This window comes from Xylona heveae, assembly GCF_001619985.1.
Source record: "Xylona heveae TC161 unplaced genomic scaffold L228scaffold_12, whole genome shotgun sequence".
Classification (NCBI taxonomy): domain Eukaryota; kingdom Fungi; phylum Ascomycota; class Xylonomycetes; order Xylonales; family Xylonaceae; genus Xylona; species Xylona heveae.
The window spans coordinates 703,109-723,577 of record NW_017264204.1 but is presented as its reverse complement, the minus strand read 5'-3'; the positions used below and the strand labels follow the sequence as shown (position 1 = coordinate 723,577).

General features: G+C 47.9%; 7 protein-coding genes across 7 annotated transcripts; 4 read left to right on the top strand and 3 right to left on the bottom strand.

Annotated features, from left to right (window-relative positions):
• Positions 1–1,492: 1,492 nt before the first annotated feature.
• On the bottom strand, positions 1,493–4,553 carry L228DRAFT_250872 (kinase-like protein). The gene is made up of 7 exons (XM_018333423.1): positions 3,815–4,553; positions 3,513–3,763; positions 2,814–3,438; positions 2,612–2,749; positions 2,404–2,557; positions 2,223–2,337; positions 1,493–2,154 (listed from the first exon to the last, which is right to left on the bottom strand). Exons 1-7 carry the CDS (start codon positions 4,510–4,512, stop codon positions 1,706–1,708), a joined length of 2,430 nt encoding a protein of 809 aa, XP_018185340.1. The 5' UTR covers positions 4,513–4,553; the 3' UTR covers positions 1,493–1,705.
• Positions 4,554–5,128: 575 nt separating this feature from the next.
• On the top strand, positions 5,129–5,434 carry L228DRAFT_271104 (hypothetical protein; the record flags this gene model as incomplete). Its single annotated transcript, XM_018335486.1, has 3 exons — positions 5,129–5,150; positions 5,225–5,314; positions 5,379–5,434. 3 exons carry the CDS (start codon positions 5,129–5,131, stop codon positions 5,432–5,434), a joined length of 168 nt encoding a protein of 55 aa, XP_018185339.1.
• A 459-nt stretch (positions 5,435–5,893) lies between these two features.
• On the bottom strand, positions 5,894–7,823 carry L228DRAFT_241535 (hypothetical protein; the record flags this gene model as incomplete). The annotated part of the gene is made up of 2 exons (XM_018331334.1): positions 5,894–7,571; positions 7,615–7,823. The coding sequence occupies 2 exons, from the start codon at positions 7,821–7,823 to the stop codon at positions 5,894–5,896; spliced, it is 1,887 nt and encodes a 628-aa protein (XP_018185338.1).
• Positions 7,824–9,584: 1,761 nt separating this feature from the next.
• L228DRAFT_271102 (cytochrome b5) lies at positions 9,585–10,228 on the top strand (the record flags this gene model as incomplete). The annotated part of the gene is made up of 3 exons (XM_018335485.1): positions 9,585–9,594; positions 9,652–9,697; positions 9,754–10,228. The coding sequence occupies 3 exons, from the start codon at positions 9,585–9,587 to the stop codon at positions 10,226–10,228; spliced, it is 531 nt and encodes a 176-aa protein (XP_018185337.1).
• A 1,012-nt stretch (positions 10,229–11,240) lies between these two features.
• On the top strand, positions 11,241–14,032 carry L228DRAFT_214568 (glutamate carboxypeptidase Tre2; the record flags this gene model as incomplete). Its single annotated transcript, XM_018330036.1, has 3 exons — positions 11,241–12,046; positions 12,109–13,783; positions 13,850–14,032. 3 exons carry the CDS (start codon positions 11,241–11,243, stop codon positions 14,030–14,032), a joined length of 2,664 nt encoding a protein of 887 aa, XP_018185336.1.
• A 1,742-nt stretch (positions 14,033–15,774) lies between these two features.
• On the bottom strand, positions 15,775–16,894 carry L228DRAFT_254343 (cyclin-like protein; the record flags this gene model as incomplete). Its single annotated transcript, XM_018333824.1, has 2 exons — positions 15,775–16,148; positions 16,219–16,894. 2 exons carry the CDS (start codon positions 16,892–16,894, stop codon positions 15,775–15,777), a joined length of 1,050 nt encoding a protein of 349 aa, XP_018185335.1.
• A 545-nt stretch (positions 16,895–17,439) lies between these two features.
• Positions 17,440–18,420, top strand: L228DRAFT_271099 (hypothetical protein; the record flags this gene model as incomplete). Its single annotated transcript, XM_018335484.1, has 4 exons — positions 17,440–17,559; positions 17,815–17,967; positions 18,019–18,100; positions 18,158–18,420. The coding sequence occupies 4 exons, from the start codon at positions 17,440–17,442 to the stop codon at positions 18,418–18,420; spliced, it is 618 nt and encodes a 205-aa protein (XP_018185334.1).
• Positions 18,421–20,469: the final 2,049 nt, after the last annotated feature.

Genomic DNA, 20,469 nt, shown 5'->3' with positions numbered 1-20,469 from the left:
AATTCACAAGGGGGACAGGGGGCTTTTTGTCGATCACAGAGAAAAACAACATCATTATACAGTACAATAGGTAGGTTACCTTAGGAACTGTACAGGGTAGAGTACGACGAGGTAGTATTTCGACCAACCGACCAGTTCAAAGGTAGCGGAGTACGAAGTACTTCATATGATATACATCATATAGGACACCTCCTACGAGGGTACAAATACTCCAAATGTAAGTGCAAAAAAAGTGGAGAACGCAATGTGGCAGTGATCAGCGGATTCTCAAAAGCAATCACTACTCGTACGAGTACGAGTACTTGTAGAGTAACGGAGCGAACTTGGCTTTTTGGGCATCAGAAGTGGGGACCTGTGACACTTCACATGCATTCGACAGATTCATTTGACCGGGAGCATGGAGGGGAGGCGGGAGGAAATGAAATGAAATAGAATAAAATACAATACAATAAAAGTTATTCATAAAGGAAAAAGAAAATCTACCCGCCAAATAAAATGGATTGAGGTAAACAAAATAAAAACAACGAGCAAGTCCCTTGACGAATTATAAAACACTTAAAGAAACAAAATAAAACAAAATAAAACAAATACGAATAATAGAAATCAAGTTACAGATTTTTGCCATGTAAGGTATCTGTATTGTGTACAGCGTACTCTGTATGGCATAGCATAGCACAGCACAAGGGGCATGAATAAAAAGGATAAATATGTGCCTTTGTGCAGCGGGTAATCACAAATATGCGCAACTGGTGAATACAACATATTATGCATAACGGGATAAAACGGCATAAAATGGGTTATGAACAAGGCATAATTTCCCCCCCCGATTTAATGTCAACGTGTCCGCGCTACTACCCGTACTCCTACCGTGTCAAGTACCCGAGTCGTCGATGATCAATGAAGATGATAATATTTCAGAAGGGGACGGGCTTGGTTTGAGAATACGAGCGGCTCCGTACTATAGAGGGTTATAACTCTGTAGATGGGATCCCGGGTATAACTCAAGGGTAGCTTATAACCTAGGTTCACTCATGGAGGGTGAGAAAGCTACGGCAAAAGCTCGGAGGAACTTCCCACGAGGTGGAGATGACGTGTGTGCTATGTATAGAATCACATATCAAGGAAAAAGATGTATACGATGGATACGGTGTAGAATCATAATAGAAAAAAAGTGTACTATGGATAGAATCAAATCAAAAAAAAAAATGAAAAAAAAAAAAAAAAAAAAAAAAAAACCAAGCTAAAGGGAACGAACGAAACCGGGGGCGGGATGTGTCGTGTCAAGGCGTGTTGGCGTCAAACATTAATTACGTGAGTCTGTGTAAGGTACTACAATACTAGTTTTGTTGACGAAAATAGAAAAGGATATAATTCTAAGCGGATCAAGTGTAAGCGAATCGAAGCCAGTCAATAGTTCAGGTAGAGTGATAGAGTAGTCGTAAGTGGCAGGATTTAGTTGACAAATAGAGAAAATCTTCTGTATTTGAAAATAAGCGTTCTTGGTTTGCTCAAGGATAAACCCAGCTATGAGAATCCTAGATAGGTATCAGAGTGCTAAATGACTATATATAGACAAATCCTTTCCCAGCCACGTTTGCAATGTAAGTCTACCAGGAAAAAGCGAGGAGAAAAAGGAAAAGAAAAAAAAATAAGTAATATGAGAAAAACGATCGTCCGCAAACATGTCACGAAGAAGACGCAGCAATTAGACCTTTCCTCTTGTGATGAAGGGATGCTTGAGCGCTTCCGTGGGAGTGCATCTTTTCTCGGGGTTCAGGTTGAGACAGCGATCAAGGAGATCGGCAAAGGACAGGAGCTCCTTTTTCTCAGCCTCGTCCATGTCTTTGGCTGTCGCGAAGAGTCGTGTCCGGAGATCCCGGGTAGGTTTAGTAAAGTTGAGTATGCGCACGACGTCCTTGTTGGTTATTTTATCCGTCTCGACGCTCTGGAAATTCATAAATTCGTCAAAATGCATGGGCGCAAACTCGGCGCGACGTAGCATCTTTGCGCTGAATTTACCGCGACATTCCATTACGGATCGAAGCATCTGATTGTTCGTTCGGCCCGTGAACAGAATTTTGCCTGTGTAGAGCTCGTACAGCGTGCAGCCAATGGACCACATGTCAATTGCAAAATCATAGGTCATTCCTAGGACTATATAGTACAAAACCAATTAGTAAAATGTCAAGGGACACCCCAAAGAGCCATAAGTAAAGACCTACTGATTTCTGGAGCACGGTAAAATCGACTGACGAGATACGGAGTGATTTCATTCTCACTCGCATCAGAAGCAGATCCAAGATCGCAAATCTTGAGAGACGTCCGAGCTTCATTCACCTAGAGTTGGATAGGTATTCATCAGTGCCTGCCATAGGAAAAGAACAAGGGCGTATGCAGACTTACCAGGACATTGTCAGGCTTAATATCGGCATGCAGAATATTGCATTTTCGCATCAAGCTCAATCCGAGGAACATTTGCTGTGCATACACCCGGACAGCTTTGAGGTTGATACCCACATCCCGGCCGAACTTCTTAAGTACTTCGCGAAGATTGATGCTGAATAAATTGTCAGCGCTGAGGTCCTTCCCTCTTCAATTGCATAATCCTCACCTCAAATTCTCAAAAACCATGCAGAGATGGTTCTTATGTTCAAAAAATCTCTCTAAGCGAATCATGTGTTTCTTGTCCTCTGGGTCTGCTAGTGCTAGCTTTTGCAATATCTCAATTTCCTTGAGACCGGCTTTTTTCCTTAAAGAATATCTTTGTTAGCAATTTCCCCACTGCAATTGGCAAAAGAGGTAATCCTTCTTACATTGTCTCATTATTCCGTATAAGCTTGATAGCAACCAGTTTCCCAGTCGTCGTGTCCGTCGCTCGCACGACGCCGGAAAACATGCCTTTGCCGAGATTCGATTGAACGTGATACCGCCCGTCGAGAAGCTCACCAAGGATGACTCGATAATATCCATCCGGGTCATCCCAATTGTCGAGCATGCTCATATCCAGCTCCTTTGCCTTGGGGATTCGGACTGCTTTAGCATGCTCTTCTTCGTCCATGGCGGACTTTTGAGGAACAGGAGGCTCCTCTGCGAACATGTCATCATCATCGTCCGCAAACATGTCAAATTCGTCCCTGGCCTTTGCCGGTGGCTCCTCCTCTACTTGTTTTGCAGGAAGGAGAACATTCTGGGAGGTCATTTGGGTCTCATCATAGGCGCTAGCAGGAACGTCTTCTCCCGCCTGACGCTGCTCGTTTCGCAATTTGTCCTCTTGCATGTCTAAAGTCGGGTCGTAATCGGCAGCCGAGGGACCGTCATCCTCGCCAGTTGCCCCGTCCATATTGTTAGCAAGATCTTCATCTTTTGCAAGTGCGAAGTCTGTCGGCGATTTGGAGCCTGAATCATCCCGCGGCGTCTCAGGAGATTCCTTGGGTGATACTATCACACAAGACTATTAGCATATCACGAATAACTCCTTTCTCTTGTTTTTTTTATACAAAGGGTATACCTACCAGACCGTATAGAAGCAGCATCGGGAGTTTCAGTAACAGGTGTGGAAGATTGCGAATCAGTTCCCAGATGAAGCGCCTGAACAAGCAAGGGCGTAGCCTGGCCTCTATACTTAGCTTTGATTGCTTCCCGCCTTTTACGGCGGTCTTCGATCAATGAAGCCTCATCAACTGGCGTTGATTGCACGGGCTCCGGCTCCGGCGCCGGCACAGGCTGGTCGTTGCTCGACGAAGCTGTCTTCCCGGCATTGCCCCTGTAAAAGTCAACGATTGTATTCTGATGCATGAAGTGAACAATAACCTACTCTCGAACTCGCTCGTCTGAAGCGAATGCTCCATGCCGCTCGAACCCAGCGGCATGAGTATCCGCAGCTTGAGCGGGCCGTTCGGCAGCCGCAGACCCGGTTGCTGATCGGTGACCTCTATTATCATTCGAAGCACGGCCGATAGAGTCTCTTCGGCCATTCTCCCATTCCCGTCCACCTCTGCGAGCCGAATAATCAGATCTCTCGTTTCTTCGATCTTTGGGATGTCGGGGCTGGGAATAGCGGGGCGGTGAACGACTGCGAGTACGGGCTCTCTTATCGCGATATCGATCGGAATAGTAGTCTCTATCGTCGTCGTACGAAAGATACGTTTCGGAGGGACCTCCTCGATCTAAGTCAGCGTAAGAGACCTGGGGTCGGCGTCTCTCATAGATCGACGGTGGTGGCGGCGGCTGTTGCTCGTAATGTACCCTAAATCGTCGCGCGTCCGAGCGGCTGCGGCCACTGTGAAAATCATCATCATGTCTTCGCTTCTCCCCCCGCGACGGATTGGCTCGGTATGGCGAGCGAGATCTATAGCGGCGAGGCGACTGGGGACCAGTCGGCGACTTCGATGCTGAGACACGATTTCTGGAATGACGGTCAACGTTGGTGTCTTGAAGTGAAGGCAGCGACGTAGTTGCCTTCTCAGTTTCAGATTCGATAATCTCCCCCTCCGACTCTGAATGTGAACCCATCTTTGTTCTCTTACTTGAAAGAGCCAAATCTAGCCTTGATATGCAGAAAGCAAGTCGTGTCAGCAGTGTGATTCGTTTGAAAGATCAGAACCCGGATAGAAGTCCAACCGGTACTTTATTGTCCGCACCCAGATAAAATGATGATAGATCAGCTACTGGCAATATCTGCTCTGAATTATTTGGAGATTGAAGCTGGTAGTGACGCTGGCTCGATGATAAACCGCCGGAAACATTACGCACGCTAAGGGCCAATCAGAGGAAAGCTAAAAGGAGTCGATCACGTGGCGTCTACAGAGGTGCCGGGTTGTAGTAAAACGAAGAGAATATGCTTTAAATTGCAAAGAATTATTTTTCTGAATTCCTCACTGAATTTCGATTTTATAGATACAATCATATAACTTTAATTACTGTTTGCAACCCCTGCTTGGTTTCCCTTGTGTGTTGTGCTGTCCACGAAGTTGACCCTCGACTGAGCCACTTTCTCATTGCAGAACAGCCACAGAGGGATCAGATAAACGATAAAACCCCACTACATTGGCCCAACTTTTCCCTTTCTTCTCAGCTCTCGACAAACCTCTCCTCACCGTTTCTACACTCGATATATTTTACAGACACAATGGGTGGCTCGAGTCGTGAAGGTGCGATACTCTTTTTTTAACACAGATGTTTGTTGCCTGTATAATCACCGCTAATCAGCACCTTTGTGCTACAGGCGGCAAAGTCAAGCCCCTTAAGCAGCCCAAGAAGGACAAGAAGGATGTCGACGATGAAGACCGCGCGCACCAGGAGAAGCTGCGTGCTGGTATGAACCCCTTTCACCCTATTTCTTGACAAAGATATCTGTGCCTAAACGTTTTCTTGTGTAGATGCCAAGGCGAGAAAGGACATGGCCGACGCTCTGAAGAAGGGCAAGAAGAAATAAGCGTATCGCTTTGGTTCTTGCATCAAAGCCATATCCACTCACGGTCACAAACTTCAAGCGCGGATCTACATCATACGGCTTTGGGAGCACAGAACTTCATAGCTACACAGAGGGGAGATTACGAGGTCATGAAATTTGAAAAATAAATTGCCAGACTTGAATTATGAAATTATCAAGTGCTCCCGATGCGCCCAATTGATATTTGTTCTCCATAACCCACATCGACTCATTGCCAATCAAAGAAGAAAGCCATCGGTGAGCCGACCAAGACTAATTCCCAAACCGTCACCACCGAAGGTGATCTTGTGGAATCATCATGGATCCCCTAGTTAAACTATTATGAGCCGAGCTATTGCAGTACATTGAATATCATGCAGAATGCAGCGGTAAAAGCAAAGTCGAAAATTTATCATCGAAGACCATACAGGCGTATTTGTCCGCAGCGAGTCGAAACTAACTCTAGCTAGTGACCCGCCTTATCCACAAGCTTGTGGGTTCTGCCGGCTCTGATTCATCCTTCCGTTTCCAGGCTCGGTGCAGTTTGATACCAAGTTCGTGCTCTTCCAGGCCGATCTCCGCCATCTCTGCTTTGAGACGATCGACCATGACCCTCATCTCGTCTCTAGATGCTGCAATAGTGCCTGCAGGGACTGAAATTGTCCAATCGCGGACGATCTTCTGAATGTTCTCACGCCGATAACGGAGAGTATCAAGTTGAGCTTGTAGTCTGGTGATTCGATCTACTGATTCCTTCTCGGGAGGCGACTGCGGAAGGGACTTTGAATTTCGACGTTGTTTATTAACGTTTATCGTCTCCCCCAAAGCCCCGGGTACCCGAGAAGGTGCAGGTTTGCGAGTGGTCGCACGCGCATTGGTGATAGCAGAGCTTGGCAATGGCCGACTTCGATCCATTATAGATGACTGAGTCTGAGGGTTCCACTGCCCCGTGAACGAAGGCAGAATTGGACTACTAGGGAGACTCTGAGAAGCCGCGGTAGAAGCATAGGTTGTAGCGCTGAAACGACTGACAAGATGAGGCTGGAAGTTTATTTCCTGCATCGCTGATTTGAAGTTATGTTGGTCAGTCGGCACGGGACTCTTCAAGGAGAGCTCTCCCGGACGCTCATTTATCAAGTTAGGGAGTGGTTTGTCCCAGGATATGTTGTTGGAAAGAGGACTGGAGGTAGTTGAGAAATCTTCCTCTGGACTACTCGGAGAAGTGACTCGCGGTCCGTGGCGATTTATGGAAGTATATATTCTTGGTGGACTATTCCTGCCAACCTTGAGCGGAACGGTAGGCTTGATCTGATCTTCCACTTCGTCCGGAAGCTCAAATGAGGGCTCAGACTTGGCTTTGTTCGCTGACAGGGTGATCGTGCTGGTCTCAGATATGGCGCTCAATGGGGGACTTGGCCGCCTCATGTTTCGCGGCGAGATTGTCAATGGCTTCGTCGCTGGAAGTGAGTTTTGCAAGGCTGCACTGGCAGATGCTGCCCTTCTAGCCGCAGGATGTCCGTCACGTACAGCAGGCCCACCTCGACTGGTAACAGCATTCGGTCTCTCTATGGTGTATTTGGAGGGCTCAGTTACGTCCTTCAACTTAGAACGTGCTCTCATCCACTTTTGCACGGCCTCAATTGCCTGCGAGGAAGGTGCACGGGAGGAGCTTCCCGGTTCTTTCATTTCCACTTGATCTAATGAGTATCTTGGTCTAGGCTCGATAATTTCTTGTGAGATGTCCAGGGGCGCGGATTCGTTGCCGGTGAACAGCTCTTGGTCAAACCTATTCGATCCTGAAGGAAATGTTGATCGCCGAGAAGATCGATCGATGGCCGGAGAACTTGAGGGCGAGCTCCAATTGGATGGACTTCCAGGGGAGATACTGCTTTCATCTCCTAAGTATGGCGAGCGGCGGCTGAAATTTCGAACTGGCGTTTGAGGAGGAGAGATTTGAGAGGGGGAAGACAGTGAGAAAGAAGAAGTACTTCCTGGCTCCTCTCTACTATTTTGTCCTAAATAGGGCAACGCAAATTGAGGTGAGTTGCCAATGCGTTCAGAAACGGGCGTCAGTGGGGATGCTGTTGCGGTGGACTCCACGTTGCTAGGCCATTGAATTAACATTTCATGACTCTCTGCTCTAACAAGAGTTAAGTCAGGGTTGTCGGGGGGACAGAACTCACGAGGGAAGAGGGGGAAGCTCTCTCAGCAAAGCATCACTATTATCACTAGTCACAAAAGTTGGTTTGGCGCTGACGCAACGTCCATGGTGAATGTGTGCCACATTTGGCAATTGCTGCAACGACTTCTCGTCAAATGTGGAGGTGACTAGCACTGGGTCGCCAATGATCTGTTCCTTGGGTCGATGTGCGAGCTGCAATCGCTTCCACATCGTGAAGGTTTTTATAATACTTTAGCGACGAACAGGATTAGAGATCTCGTTCAAACATTCCTATCAGGCTAAACTCTGAAACTGACTGAACATGGGCATTTGAGGAAGGCATTTGAGGACTGCAACCACATAGGTCATGAGAGAGCATTTGCTGGGCAAAGGGGATAAGGGTAACGGATTGCAGGAATATTGACACACAAAATTTTGCTCATTAAACACTTACCTTGAAGAAGCAGAAAACAGTGACGAGATGTAAAGAATATGAATGCTTTAACTTTTAGGACCCAAAAACCGGGGGTAGCTGCAATGGAAATCCCTAATGGTGGCTGTATTAAATTTGTCGTGAACGAAAAATAGTTATCAGTTGATCGGTGATAATGTGCCTTATTTTAAGTGTTATTTAAAGCCGACGTTTTCAATTGACAGCCAATTATTTGTGCCTTAAAGACGACTGCGAGTAATATTGGACACAGCATCCAAAAAAAGGCTGTTCAGGGGGTAGTGGTGTTTCGTATTTGTTGTCAGCATGTTATGTATGAATCTGGAGATGTTTCAGATTGGTGGAGGGCAGTTTGTTTTGCGTCAAAGCTGCATGTCAGAGACTCGACCGAGACCGTGACCCTTTAAGAATTTAGTATTTGAACATATCCAGCACTGCGCTGGACAGTGCCACGTCAAAGCAAATCGAGAACTCGTACAGCCACAAATTCGCCACGCGAGGCCACATTGGTTGTGACACCGAAAATAGAAAAATTAACGTTGCAATAGCAGTGACAATGTTATGGAAAGATTTCAACGATGCAAGCAGCTACTAGCTCATACAGAATAAAGAACAGAATGTTTTGTTTTCACGGACAAAATTTATTAGATAAAGCAGACGAAACGAGAAAGAGATATATGCAGCTTTTCTGAGCGTTGTGCCCTAGGCTCCGAGTCCGTACAGTTCTGGCTCTGCAGCGGCAGAAAACCGGATTCTGTGACAGACCCGGATGTAGTGTGGGATGCTGATGCTGACCACTGTCGATCATGATGGGGTTAAGCCACAAAATCAACTCTAGATAACTCAATTCCAAGGGTGTCCTGATATAAATTTAGCGAAATGGATGGCAAAAATGAAATGGAAAGAATTTGGAGTGTAATCATCTCTCCCTCGAGGAATGCTGTAGCGTTGGTTTGAACACAAACAAAAGTGTCTAAATTTATCGCGTGGCTGTTTCGTTTGCCACAGGGTCTCAAGATCGACGGTCGGCGGGAACCTTGGGCGGGAAAAGTCTCATGCTAGAGTTTACTCTGGCGCTGATCACTGTGGCGGAGGACCGTTTAACTCTAGGTCGTTGACTTTAACCGAAATACTGGTGAGCAAGGTGCGAGGTGAAAGTGGTAAGTTACCTAGATGATGACATACGAGCTATGCACAACTTCTCGTCTGATCTGCCGCTCTTTTAGGTGGGGCCTCCAACATTAGGCGCCAGCTGCTTGGGCGCCAGAGACAAAAGGTGTTGCAAGGAAAAATCGGTCAACACCCATACACTATTCTGCAACATTTAGTGATCTATCCCTCGGCGTTCCCTAGCTATAACCCCTAGCGATACCTTAGGACCCTGGAGAGCCTACGAACCAGTTGGTAGTTAACCTTGAGCTTGAAGCTCCATCAGATAATTAATAATCAAACATTTACATTCTGTGTTTCATCCTCTTGCCCTTTCTGACCTTGCCGCTTTTATCCTCCAACATATCGCTCTGCTGTGAGAGCACTCTGCTATGGCTGAAGGTAGGTCGAAGCTTGTCAAGACCCCGCTTCATTCACCGTGATGTTAACCAGCCCAAGGTGCTCAAGACTATTCGGCCGATGTGCCGCCTGTAGCGGCTGAAGCGTAAGGAAATCCAGCCCTTTGTAAACGATCCGACCTAACACTTGATCGAGGTCCAGTGCTCCAATCATGGCCCCCATTAATATGGTACTTCTCGCCGTATTCGTCTTTCTGGTCTACTTGAGGTTGCGGCCGACTCCTCCCCCAACGCTCCCCAAAGGACCGCCTCCAACCGTTTTCCGAACATTCACTCCCCGTACACTACTTCCGTTTAACGGCGAGAACGAACAACCTGTATATCTAGCTGTCCGCGGCCGCGTCTTTGATGTGACACCGGGCAAGAATTTCTACGGTCCGAGCGGGCCTTACGCAAATTTTGCCGGTCGAGACGCCAGTCGTGGTCTGGCCTGTGGAAGTTTCGAAGAGGATATGTTGACCAAGAACCTTGACGGACCACTGGACCCTCTAAATGACCTGAATGACGAGCAGAAAGAAGCTCTCGAGGGCTGGGAGGGCATGTTTGAAGGCAAATATCTGGTGGTTGGAAAGCTGGTTGCAGCCGGAAGCCAGGAAGCAAAGGCCGCTGAGGCATAAGACTCTCGGTCTTGGGAAGAGTTGGCTTTTCACGTGGACTACATACCCTGAGTACGCCGCGCGAAATCTAAACTCTACTGCCCAAGGTGGAGCGCGGGAGAAAAGTTATTGCATTTAATGAATATGAAGAGCAATTCAAGAAGGATCTCGGACTCTCTAAAACTTATATGTTTCCATGGCTGCACGCTACTTCAAACTCTTCTGTCATGGCACTGTGGATCTACCATTGTATCGCAACGTTTAACCCGCATTGACTGAGGAATATTGATGGTGTCCATGACCCAATCCATTCTTTTTGATTGCTCAAGGAACACTAGCCAGCTCATCGAAAGCAGATCTTCCAGCTGATGCAGCGTATGACTAATAATGTCATACTGAAAGATGTCGCAAGTTGTCGATCGGCCAATTATCAAAGAAGAATGATCGCAATTCGACAAGTGTTGGCATAACTGCTCGTAGTATATCAAATATACATACATTCTAACTTGCCGAAAATACCGATTTTTGGAATAAATCTTGAAGAATCAACTACAATCGTCGTGAGGTCTTGCTGAGCGTGAAAATGGAATACGCTTCTACCGTGGAGTTGCTTACTGATATCGAGGTACTTTTGTGATTACGTATGCGGTTGGCTGGCTACCTTACGTTGAAAGGGTGGTTCGGAATTTGCGGGAACGAACAAAGTACCGGCCGGATGGTGGGTTTGGGGAACGGGGTCAGGGTTTAGACTCATCACTATTTCTCGCGTGTAATTAGGGGAATTAGTTAATCAGCAATAAGTAACATCATACCAACTATAGAGTGCAGGGCAACCTCCGTAGTTAGACTTGGAGAGGAGGATATTCGGCATTGCTTCCCAAAAAACCTCCCGCCTTCAACCATCAAATAACCTCTCCAACCCTCTTCTGTTCGATATCTACCACGGAAATATAAGCTTTTAATCACATTGGCATGACATATACGAATTGCAACTTCTGAGGGCGACTCCCTTCTTCCTAATCTCTTGCCTCCCATGTCCGACAAGAAGACCGCCGACGTCGATTATGCTCACCTCCCCATCCCCACCTATGAGGAGGCAACCTCCTCGCGGCCAACTTCTTCTCAGTCATATCATCAGGGAACTCAAGAGATAAACGATAATGCGGAAAGGGAAGGTCTTCTCGGACAGAGCGGACGTGCCGGTGAACGAGGAGAATCGAGACATGGCGGATATCGTCCGCCTATGGTGGGATCGGAGCGATCCAGCATCGACAGCGAATTCTCCTTTGAATCCTTGGAAAGGGATAACCGCAATGCAGAAGATGAAGAACTTCGACGAGAGATGTTCGAGATGGAGGTGCTGGACGCTGAATCCGGACAAGCAAGCTCTCAAACATCACCAATGCGCCATCGATTCTCGAAACGATTGAACAGCATCACCAACACCTTGTCCTCAATACATCTTCCTTTTCGGATGCGGATGCCATCGTTCTCCTTTGATATTTGGTCGCGCATGCCACCATGGATGGTTGAATATTCTGTCAGAGTCCGTGTGTTAGCTCGTTTCCTGGGCTTGATACTTGTCATGCTCGTCGTGTATGCTTTATTTGTCACTGAGATCTTTCCATTTCGAAATGCGGCTATGGGCGGACAGATGTATGATCCCGAATCAGTCAGATCATTTGTGCAAGGAAATGTGGATGAGCACCAGATTCGAAAATACCTCTCCAACCTCACCGGCTATGATCGTATGGCGGGTACCGAAGGCTCCTATGCTTCGGCCTTGTACGTGGAGGAGTTATTCAGAGCCGGAAATCTGGAGGGGGTGGGTCTTGATAGGTATGAACTGAAAGGATCTTGTTTGAGTAGATGGATTGACATGTAACTAATGCGTTCTACAGATACCAAGTTTACTTAAACTTTCCCCGCAAAGACGGAAGGAGAGTTGCAATTATAGAACCCCCCGAGCTGGCTTGGGAGGCAGTGATAGAAGAAGAATCAGTATACGAACATCCGACACCGCAACAGCAGCAAACCATGGTCTTCCACGGGCACTCTCGTGCAGGCAACGTTACTGGTCCCCTGGTTTATGCAAATTATGGCTCTCGAGAGGACTTTGAAACCCTCAAAGAGAATGGGGTCGATCTCAAGGGTACGATTGTATTAGTGAGATACTATGGTACACAGGGCGATCGTGCTTTAAAGGTGAGGGCGGCTGAGCTCGCCGGCGCCGCGGGGTGCATAATCTATAGCGACCCTGCCGAGGACGGTTTCCGCAAAGGAGCCGCCTGGCCTGATGGAAGATGGCGACCCAGTGACGGTGTTCAACGAGGAGCAGTAAGCTTGATGAGCTGGGTAGTCGGCGACGTCCTCACCCCTGGTTACGGATCACTACCCGACGCAGACCGAATATCCAAGAATAACAATCCTGGGTTGGTGAATATCCCGAGCATCCCATTGGCATGGCGGGATGCCCAGAAACTCTTGCAAGTACTCAAAGGGCATGGTCACAAGGTGACCGATGATTGGGTAGGCGGAGTTCCGGATATTAAAGAGTGGTGGTCTGGAGATCAATCGTCCCCCATAATCCACCTAATGAATGAGCAAGACGAGATCGACAAACAGCCAATTTATAATGTAGTTGGCAAGATCACTGGGCTGGAGCAGCCGAGCAAAACCGTCTACGTTGGTAATCACCGCGACTCGTGGTGCTTTGGAGCTACCGACCCTGGCAGCGGGACGGCAGTAATGCTCGAGGTCATTCGAATTTTCGGCGAACTTCGCGATCTGGGATGGCGTCCGATGCGGTCTATTGTCTTCAATTCCTGGGATGCGGAAGAGTATAACTTGATTGGCTCGACCGAGTTTGTCGAATCAAACCTCGAATACCTTCACCGGGACGGTATTGCGTACCTCAATGTTGATGTGGCAGTTGCCGGCAGCGACTTTGAGGCAGCAGGATCTCCTGTTTTTCGAAAAAGCCTAGGGCACGTCCTCGACCGCACTTCAGACCCTTTCAAGAACAAGACCCTGCGCGCAATCTGGGAAGAGACGGGGAGAGATCTGGGAGGTCTTGGGGCAGGCAGCGATTATGTCGCATTCCAAGACATTGCCGGCACATCAAGTATTGATATCCGCTTCTCCGGTCCCGGCTTCCCATATCATAGCTGCTACGATAGCTTCGAATGGATGGACAAATTTGGCGATCCAGGTTTCCAGTATCACAAAATTCTTGCCCAAGTCTGGGCGCTCTTGATCCTCGAAATCGCAGATACGCCAGTTCTGCCTTTCGACATGTTTGGATATGCAGTGGCGGTAGGGAAATACATTGAAGATGTCCAAGTATACGCATATTCGAACATGGGCGGTGGGTTAAATTTCGCGCCGCTCCGCGAAGCCGCAGAAGTCATGGCCAAAAACACGGAAACATTCGAAGCCTGGGAGATGGCGTGGGTCCAGGAAGTCTATGGATCTGGAGGGTTTGAAAGCAATGTCATTGCCATTCAACGAATGAGCCGGAACACGCGAATGGCGCAGTTTGAGACTGATCTCTTGGACCTCCTTCCTGGTGGCGGGGTACGTATTGACCATACAAAGGTCCTAAAGACACTAGAGCTAACTTTTCTTCTTTTCAACATGTAGCTTCCCGGCCGTGAACAATTCAAACACGTCATTTTTGCCCCGCAAGCCTGGTCTGGTTACGACGAAGCCTTTTTCCCTGGCATTCGCGACGCTGTTGACGCCAGAGATTGGCCACTGGCTCAGAAACAGATTCAAAAAGCAGCAGATTTAATCCGTTCCGCCAGCGAGAAGCTTATTCTCTGATATCCTATTTTAGTCTTTGAGAGGGTTTTCCTTTTTTAAATCGACTTGTCATTTTGTTGTATTTCCCCCTGTTTCTCATATTTCCTTATCTACTTATTGCCTCGTTGGTTGGTTGTTCTCTTGATCTGTCGGTTGCATATGATGGGCGAGTCATTTTATAGAGCATTTCTGTTTCCTTTCCCTTTCCTTGTCTGTTCCTATACTCTCCCCCCCCTTGTTCTTCTTATTGTCGACCTCTACATCTTCTTGTGTCATCTTCACCTTCACCTTCACCTTGATTCTTTCCTCTTCCCCATCTTGTCCCTTCCTCTCTCCCCTTTTCTCACCCTCTTCTTCTTCTTCTTTTTCTCTTTTCCTTCTGAAATACTTTGCCGACCTCCTTGCCTCTTTTCTGTTCTTCTCTCCCAGAGAAAGTCCCTTGTCATCCGGTCAGCTTTTCATGTCACCGACATTCCGATTCCCTTCTGATCCTCTTTTCCTCTTTTCCTCTTTTCATCCTCCTTCCTTTCCTGTCCGTGCCCATAAGTTACTCCACACGTCTATCCTCTCCCGTCCGATCTCCTCCTCATCCCTTTTTTCTCTTCTCTCCCTTGGGACGACAACTCGTTTCCTCAACACAAGGAGTCAATTTTACCACCAACACCTATCTTGATGTTAATAATAGGATCCCTTCGAAATTTCCTCCGATTATTGCTTAACTTTAGGTACCTTTATATATATAGCGGGGAGTTTTTGTATCCAGTTCTCTTCGTCTCAAATATACATATGTCACCTTTTCTTATTTAAATATATACAGCACGCGCACATGTAGGCATTAGTAGACTTTTGCCCCCTCCCCATCCCACAAAAGAAATACAAACCTACGCACCAGCACTGCCGTGCACACAATGGGAGACTACATGACAGCCGAGATGCTCGAGTGAGTGCATAATCAATTGCAAGAGTCACCACAGGTATGGATTACAAGGTGGATTGTAATAATAAATTCAGAGAACTCTGTTTTATTTTTTATTTTTCTGATTTAGTATGTAAAGTATCCATCGAAGATACAAATTCCCTTTATCAATCTTGGATAACTAAGGAAAAGAGGAGCTTCCTCTCTTCACCAGTTGTAATAACCACAATTTTTTTTGGCAAATTCTTTCCTTTATTCAAAGCAGGGAAGAGAGAAACAAAAAAGGAAAAGGAGTGAAAGAAGTAACGCAACCCAATATCACGGATTGAAAGTAAGAGAATCAGTAAACTGTGTCTATGTACGGAAACCTACGTACGAGAGCAAACGAAAAAGGTATCTCCCTGCATTTCTGTGCAGGCTGGGTTTTAATAAGTCTGGTGTGCGCGGATAGAGAAAACAATTGCAAATGCAAAACCACAGAGAAGTCCCAACCAGAATGCAAACACAAACCCACCGTTGAACGAAAGCTGAAGAGGTTTTTTTTTTCTCCCTGATAGAGAGTTTCAAAGGAATTCAGATTGAACTAGAAGCATCGAAGAAGATGCATTGAGAGGGGGGGGGGGAAAGGACAAGCAAGAACCCAAGGCGTAACGTGACTATAACGCCCCACCGACAGGGCAAAGCCGTAAGGTCAAGGAGTGGGTTCAAAGAGAGCAAAGTCTCAGAAAGCCGAAAGGCAAATCGTAGCTCGGGAACAACTTAATCAACCTGGGCAAGCGAAGTGACCAGGAGTCTTTGGCTGATGGCTGGGAACATTTTTGCCGCGGCAGACTCGAGGACATGATGCTTAACTGGGAGGCAAGTTCTTCATGTCGCCCTTGCCGTCCTTGATCCAGTTGGGATCAATGAGCTTCTCCCGTTCGGCATAGAGGTGCTTGTAGGCGGTACGGATGGTGCCGTCGCTGACACCCGCTACGGCTGAAATCTCCTTGGCCGTCTTGCCTTGCTTCATCAGATAAGAAGCCATGTAGATGCATGCAGCCGCTGCCGATAGGGGTGAACGGCCGGCCAAAGCTCCGACAGAGGACATCTTATCTGCCAGCTCTTGGGATACCATGGTGCAGTTGGGCGAAAGCGCCAGCCGACTGCAGTACCGAATGCAAAGATCACGCGCATTGGTAGAGGTGGTGGTCGTGTAGGAATCGTGGGGATTGACAATTCCTGATGAACAGGGAAAAAATCACAAGATTAGCAACGTGTAAGAGTGCATTCTCTACAGGCAAAAACCTACCTCCCGAGTGCGCCACCGCCTCCATCCTCTCCTTGTTCTGTGCGGCAAAGAACTTCTCCAGAGACTTGAAAATCCTTCCAATCTCCTTCTTTGAAACTTTGGTAAGCGCGTAGATTTCACGGAAAGTTCGTGGCACCTTGCACTGGCGGCAAGCGATGAAGATGCACCCGGCGATGACGGCCTCGTTCGATTTGCCCTTGAACGCTTTGGCGTCGTCTACAATCTTGAACAAGTGCTTTGCCGTATCCGATACATTCTTGGAAATATTGATTGCATCGCAATAGGCACCAATCTCCTTGTATGCTTGCAGAAGACCCTTAGTAGCCTTGTCATGAGTCGCCTTGTTCTGAGCACGATTCAAATCTCGGCTGGACCGTCCGCCATCTCCAAAGGAGATGGAAGTTTGAAGTTGCGCGCCGTTAAGAAGCGGATTAGCCCCGTCACCAACACGAGAGGGATCGTCATTTCCCTGGTCGTCATTGGAAAAGGTACGCCATTCCGAGCGAGTATCCACAATCCGGTCACCGAGAACCAGACCGCAAGATCCACAAACCATGTCTCCTGAGGAGAACTCTTCGATCAAATTGGGAGGGAACTCTTTGCAATCACGGCATATGAGTTGCATGTTGAGGTTTTCCCGATACGGCTCCTCATCATGCATCGGCCCTGGAGCCATCATTGGAGGTGCTGTTGTAGCCATTCTGGCTTGAAGCTGTCTGTTGCGAAATTCTCGTGTTCTCCTCTTTTTAATAGACTTCCAGCTAACGGGAAGATCGAATGTCTTCGCGCAATACCGGATGAAGAGGGGAGAATACAGCTTGGCGGCTACTCCGAGACCGCGCTGAAGACCGTAGACTTGCAGTAATTTGGCAGACGTTTACACGTCTGCGCAACAGTAGTCAAAAAGGACTGTAGGAGAGACTGTAGAAATTGAACAAGGCCCCGCGTCAACGAAGCCTAGGCGGTTGTGCCAACTGGACTCGCCACTCTAATGAACAAAAACAGGCCTGTCAGTCAAACAACTCTGCCGAATGAAATTCTTGCACTCAACAGCGAAGCGACTTGATGTGTGTAAATTCTAGCACTTGGGTTGCTAAAATATTTAGATCATGGAAGTATCAATTAAGAGTTCCCAAGATCAAAAGGCAACCTCACGCGGAGATAAGGAATCCAAAATTATTACCTTTTGAATTCACACGATCTTCCTAGAGAGAAGTTGAAATGGCGTATGCGCAGCAAACTGCGGATATTGAAACCCAGCAGAAAGGGACCGTCTCTTATGACCGTCGAAGAATCTCGCCGCTGCTCCTGATCCGACCGTGGCAACCAGTGAAGGCGTCTGTAAGTTGCTCTATCTCAGAGCCTCACAGAAGGTCGAACGGAACTGTGGAATTCTCGCAAGAAACTCAATCGTCGGTGAATATGGAAGCAGCGATGAAGTTGATGCGAGAGTTGGTGACGGTAACGGCGAGAGAGGGAGCGATGATGAAAGGATGAAGGATAGAAAAGATGATTGCTGCTTCCATCCTGATTATACGCTTCGCTGGAGTCATGATGGCTTAGGTAAGCGAGAGGTGAGGCTCTTTGTTTAGTCAGCAAGATGATCCGAGAAGCTTCTCCCTCCAACGACGAGATTGGGGATATCGAGATCGCAATACCAGCGACACGACAGAGCTCTTGTTCGCGCCGCTGTCATCGTCAATTGACTTCCTATCCCTCAAGATGCTGCTCCAATCTATCAGGGCTTCGGTATGAAGACTGCTCACGTGCCAATGGCCATATTCTGACTCGTTTTAACAGCGCTCCACCCTCGCCCGCGCGGCCCGGCAGCAGGTGACCGTTTCTCGGCGGACCTTTGTCACCCCTACCGCTGTCCGCTATGGTAAATCAATTCATCAATCGAACAGGAAAGGATAAGGGCTGACTGATTTGCTTGTAGCCGACTTGGTCCAGGACCTGTATCTTAAGGAACTCAAGGCCTACAAACCGGCTCCCGCCAAGGCCTCTGATGCCGAGGCTCACGTCCAGAAGTTCACGCCCCCCAAGGCCCCCCAATCCCCCGAGGAGAGCAACATTGCCAGCGAGCTGAAGGCGTACGAGGACCAGGAGGTTGACATTGAGGGCCAACAGACTGGCGAGGTCGCCGCCAAGGAGGAGGACTGGTTTGAGGAGGAGGAAGAGGAGGCTGCCGCAGCTCATTAGATTTACTTTATGCTCTCGAAGCACCAACGAAGTGTACATGTACATCGGCTCGCAATTGATTTGAGGGCAAGAGTTCCTCCTTCTTACGACCTTTTCCCGACTGGACTGGACAAACTGAGTCCATTTCTGCCTATTGTCTCCCACGAGGCATTTTCGACAGCCTCCACCGTAATTGGCCCCTTTGACAGCGGCCAGTGTGATTTTACGGGGCCTTACAAGAATATGCGTGATGATGTTGAGTGAAAGTGATGAAAGCGCTTTGAACACGTTATCAATCTACATCTAAGGGTCCAATGCGGTCATCAGATGTTCATAGTGCTATAACATACTCATTTCGGTAACGAGGCGCCAGCAGGCGCTACAGATAACGTCCATTTATGCGTACGATATAGGATTTCTCTTTGAAATTGGTCCTTGAGAAGAAGGGACCTCCTTTTGTCAAAAGGAGAAGGGTATCTCGCTCTGCCTTACACCCGCCTCGTGAATTGTGCGCGAAGTCAAGTCCCCATGCGCTGGCTAGCTGTTTTAACGCGCGAATATCAAAGTAGATTATGCTGGATCCTTTCTACTCCCTTCTAGGTCGTGTGTAAACTGACTTAAAAGTTGACCCAAAGGAAATGAAGGGCACGGACAGGAGAAGTTATGCTTATGCTATCTCATAATTTCTTTCTATACCAGGGCCCTCCCAACCCCTTTTCCCCCCCTTTTATCTTTCAATTAATTTTTGGCGTCTTTTTCTGACAAAAAAACTGAAAAGTGCAATTTTTGTCGTTCACTCTCCGTTGGGATCCACAGATCCCGCAAAGAGATACTCCGCTGCTCGATTTTGTGCACCCCGAATTGTGTAACCGGGGCAGCGAAGCGCCCTGACGCGTGGGGTGGAGCAATTCTCAATCTCACCTCAACCTGTTTCTTCGCCTGGCTTTCCTCATCCAACTGCTCCTGTGCTACGAGCACTAGTGCCAACGGGCTCTACCTATATGGCAACAGCGACCATACCTGGACGGTACATGCTGCTGGCAGAAATGGTCATCAGAAACAGTTATTGTTACTTAAGAAGTTGCCTCGGTTGTTCACTTTTCCCTAACCGGAAAGCGGGCCGCCATCGGGTGTGGCGGGGACATGAAATGATACTCAGACTGTACTGGGTACCTTCCATCAGTGACGTCGGGTGTGCTTTTTGCTGAGGCTGGACGGAACTCGGAGCCGGGGAGAACCCAGCACACACCACGAAACTCATGTGGTTGGAGTGGCAGGCGAAAGAGGGTGAGCCATGTGCAGCATGAGAGATGATTTGATCGAGCTTGATTCCTGTCCCAAACGAGGCCAGATGGGGTGGCTCTAATGAAATAATAATAACAACACGACAGGGGATGAGGGAGTCTAGCACTCGCCCCTTCTCCCCATTCAGTTTACTCTTTCGGCCTGGACCTGTAACCTGCTGCGCCGGAGCCCATCCCCGTCATCTTATTGCGCATTGATGCTGGCCACGTTCTTTTTCGTCCCCATACTCGATATGTACGAAGCTACATCCAGGAGTAATAGTGTTGCCTGTTCTTCATCGCTCTTCATCTCGCTCGTGTGCCTCTGAGAAGTTTTATGACTTTCCTAATCCCGAGTGATCCAGAGCATACTCCGTAGAGACATCTCGTGTGGAGAATAATGTCATCTTCTTTCCATCGCGCCCTTTGTGAAGAAATTATGATAGAGCCAGGCCAAGAGAAAAACTGGGCTAAACGGAGGCTTAGACCATGGTAGCCTTCAGTTTAGACCGGCGTCTACGGAGGATTGCAGTTATTATTCCGTACATGGTCTAACTAACTATTCGTTGCCCCCCTTCCCCCTGGTTCGGACTCTGGAACCGGCATCTCGCTATATTTGCAGGTCATCGGTACATTATTGTGCATAATCCGCGGATGCATCATAGCCTTGACAGCCTCCTTACCCGCATCGCCAACCTTTCGTGATCTTCCTCCTTCTTGCCTGACCATCTCATTCCCCCCCGTTTTCTCCGCGCGCGGACCAGGTTGTTGGTCCATCGTCCCTCTT

What these genes read in the sequence shown, in the direction of transcription:
- L228DRAFT_250872 (XM_018333423.1), bottom strand. Translation starts at nt 4,512, where the DNA reads ATGGGTTCACATTCAGAGTCGGAGGGGGAGATTATCGAATCTGAAACT. An exon ending in ATGGTTTTTGAGAATTTGAG is followed by an intron (nt 2,558 to 2,611) that starts GTGAGGATTATG and finishes CAATTTATTCAG; the next exon opens with CATCAATCTTCGCGAAGTAC. An exon ending in TTACCGTGCTCCAGAAATCA is followed by an intron (nt 2,155 to 2,222) that starts GTAGGTCTTTAC and finishes TGTACTATATAG; the next exon opens with TCCTAGGAATGACCTATGAT.